This window comes from Chaetura pelagica, unplaced genomic scaffold, assembly GCF_000747805.2.
Source record: "Chaetura pelagica isolate M959 unplaced genomic scaffold, ChaPel_1.0 scaffold76, whole genome shotgun sequence".
Taxonomy (NCBI): Eukaryota; Metazoa; Chordata; class Aves; order Apodiformes; family Apodidae; genus Chaetura; species Chaetura pelagica.
In genome coordinates, this window is record NW_009970723.1 from 4,364,413 (window position 1) to 4,367,949 (window position 3,537).

A 3,537-nucleotide genomic window follows, 5' to 3' on the forward strand; every position below is an offset into this window, starting at 1 on the left:
AGACCATGGAAAGTATATTTCAAATCCACGTATTATTTCCTCATGAAAAATAGTTGCATGAGAATATTTTATTGCTAACTTTGTTTCAGGTGTAGTAATTCAGGGGGATGGAAGTGATGTAGACAGCATCACCCTAGATGCTTCAAGGGTTGGGATGCTGCTGCTAAGAAGAGTCACATATTTTGTTCACTGAATGATGAGATGGGATGGTCCTTTTGAAGTGCTTACTTTCCCAATAGATGACGGAAGTGATTTGTGGGTGGATAACAGTGCTATAGAAACCGGATAGCAAATCTACAGATAGAATTCAAGTGTTCTTTGTCTGAATCACTTACATTCTTTTGGGAACAACTTGATTTTCAAGCATGTGTTTTAGACATTTTGTTCATTTGATGTTAGAGGACAAATTTCCAAAGCATGTTTTTGTTTTTTTTTAAAATGATGTTATGGAATAATGTGTTCTGTCATACTTAAGCGATGTTTGGTAACTTGCTGGTGAGTTGAGCATTTTATTTAATAGGTGTAACTAACATGCAGTACATATTAATAAGCTGCTTGTGTGCGTTGTTTTTTTGTTGGTTGTTTTTTTTAGGCTAAAACCTAAACTTCTGACATGGCCACAGCCTCACCAAGATCTGATACAAGTAACAACCATAATGGAAGATTACAGATGCAAGTAACAGGCAAGTAGTGATTTACATCATGGTGATTTTTGCAGGAAAATGTATGTATTTTAAAAAAGGAATCTTTGAAATAAGTATAAAACATGGATCAGTGTAATTGAAAACTTGAATGTTATGTCTAAGAATATGACTATAATATATGTAAATGAATTGAAGCAAGGTAGAGATTATGCAGCAGGTTGGATGACAGTATTTAATGATCTTTTCAAAACAGGAAAAAAAAAGAGATTCAATACAACAGTAGTGACAAATATAACAGAGTTTTGCTTGGGAACAAAAAAAATAATGGCACAAATTCTATGTAGGGTATAGATATTACTGAAATTCTACAGAAAAAATGGATGGTTGTAGTGACTACCAACCTGTAAGGGGTGCAGTGTTATAGTGAAGCTGGAGTTGAATTGGAGGAGATCACAAAATCTGCTAGCCTTTCAAATAATTAAAGTCTTTGATTATATGTCAGGTAAACTTCTTTTGCAAATAACAGGTATTCTGTGTTATCCTCAGAGCAGCAGGTTGGATTACACAGACATATGGAATAATTTAGGTTGGAAGGGACCTTTGGGGATTTCCTAATCTACTCTTCTGCTGAAGGCAGGGCTACTTTTGAAGTTGGATCAGGTTGCTCAGGGTATTGTCCAGTTGAATTTTAAGTATCTCAAAGGCTATAGACTCAAAGACTGCCTTTCCTGGGCAGTCTGTTCTGGTGATAAACCACATAACCATGAATATGTTTTTCCTTTTACCCAATTGGAATGTACTATGTTGCATCTTGTGACTGTTCACTTTTTTCTTTTAGCTGTGCTGGTATTCATAGTTTGAGGCAGTATTCAGCCATACCAGCATCTGCTGGAAAGGAAACACAATGGGCTACAATAGTTCTGGAAATTTCTGGTGGTGCTGGGGGCGTGATTTTCAACTGGTGTTAACCAGGCCAAGTAGGGGTTACACATTTTGCTACACATTTATAAGAACTGGTCAGGTATGTGACAGTCAGTGTCTGTCTTAGCTGCTTTTTTTGTGGGATGGCAGTGCAGAGCAAACACTTGTTGATAAGCAAAATGCATCTAGACAAGCAAGCCTGATAGGTAATTATGACAGTGTTGCAGTAGTTAAAAGTAAAGATTTTGCCAGCAAGAAGGTAGTTACTTTGCATAAATATATATATATACAAAAATGTGTGTGTGTGTGTGTGTGTATGTATTTTACCATTGATAAATAGCTTGAACTTTCTAGAGATCCTGAGGAATCTGGGAAACCTGAAATAAGAATGAATTTATGACCAAGAATATATTAAGGCTATCTTGAACAAAATTTTGAAAGAAATATGAGAAAGATGCCATGTCTTAAAAAAGCTACATCTCAAGAAAGATTCATCATGCTGGATGGTCCAAAGATGTCCAGATTATCTGAGAAAAATACATTGCTTGAGAATCCCCCAAATGGAAATTGTATCAAATTAGATGAGAGGAACCTTAAAACTGATCAACCTTGTGTAAAGATGAGATAACTTCATAATATGGTGAATCATCAAAGCTGGCAATAACAGCATCAATGGAGCCACCATGATGACTAAAAGCAGACATAAGATAATATTTATCTCAAGTAAAGTAGTTTGAAAAAAAAAAATATATATATCACTGTAGCAAACTGAGTTACACAAATGACCTGTAACTTTAGATCTCTGTATACAGAAATGATAATTTTGATATCCTGTATTGTACTGCTCCATATATAAGTAGTTTTGTATTTTCTGGCACTGAAGCTTCTCTTACCTTTATGTTAAGAGATCTGGTTCAAGGATCAAAGTCGGAAGAAATCTGTACAATTTTTAGGATTAGTCTTCTGAAGGTTTAGTTCTCTAGCAATCTTTATTGCAAGATAAGAGGCAGTGGCAGTAAAGAAGTGAAAAACAGAGGAGTATGGGACTGTAGTATTGCTGACCTACGCTGATTTATGTCAGATTAGTTTATGTTGCTGTAGAATCTAGTCTTGTATTTCAAGAATTATACTTAAAAAGTGCTTTTATAAAGCAGCAAGTAGCGTATGCTCATTTGTAGACCAAGAAAACTCATGGAGGATTGACTTCATTGAGTATGGACAGTTAGAGGATGTTGCTGACAAGTTTTGCCATCAGCATTTTTTCAAATATAATTGGCAAGATATCTTGTCTGGTTAGTTCTTTCTGAAGTCTTTAGCTAGTATTTGTTACTTGTAATTTTTTTAGAAGAACTCCTAACCAAAGAATGATAATGGTCTCTTCATGTCTGGGGTTTCAAAACTTAAATGACTTAAAAGTTAGACAAAAGGGGACGAAGATCTAAAAGGAAGCTTGAATATTATGACTAAACATCTATGTTTTAAAAAATGTAGCAGTTGCTTCTAGAAAACAAAATATGAAGGAAAAACATGGAAGAAATGGAGGTTGTTACAGCTTAAAAATACGTAATTAATTCAGATGAACGCATATGATCCAATTTTGGTTTTAGTCTTCTATATTAAGTCTGTCATCATTATCAAGGCTGCTGTTCCCGTTTATGACGTGATACATGGCTTAGGCTGGACTTTTCATATATGAGGGAGATAAGTATGCCTTTTCATTGAAAGTAAGTAAAGGACTGTGGCTAATGCCCTTAGAATCTTGAATGGTTGCATCTTACTGGCTTTTAAATAACTAATGTGTATCTCAGAATACTGTAATTCAGAAATACAGAACAGACCTTTTCTGTCTCCGTTTCAGGCAATTTAGTTACCTTATTTTTGAATTAGCAAGTACCATACAGCAATGTAACAGGGAAGTATTATGCCAAGTGGCTGATAATGCTCAGCTTTGCTTTAGTTTGGAAGTAAAGGG

The 3,537-nt window shown here is 35.0% G+C and overlaps 1 protein-coding gene across 1 annotated transcript in view; it reads left to right on the forward strand.

The window, feature by feature from the left end:
* The first annotated feature begins 592 nt into the window (after window positions 1-592).
* Window positions 593-3,537, forward strand: part of WWP1 (WW domain containing E3 ubiquitin protein ligase 1) — a 35,864-nt gene continuing 32,919 nt past the window's right edge. The window contains exon 1 of the mRNA XM_010006413.1: window positions 593-683. Within this exon, the coding sequence (XP_010004715.1) occupies window positions 614-683 (70 nt within the window). The 5' untranslated portion in view covers window positions 593-613. The remainder of the gene's footprint in view (window positions 684-3,537) is intronic.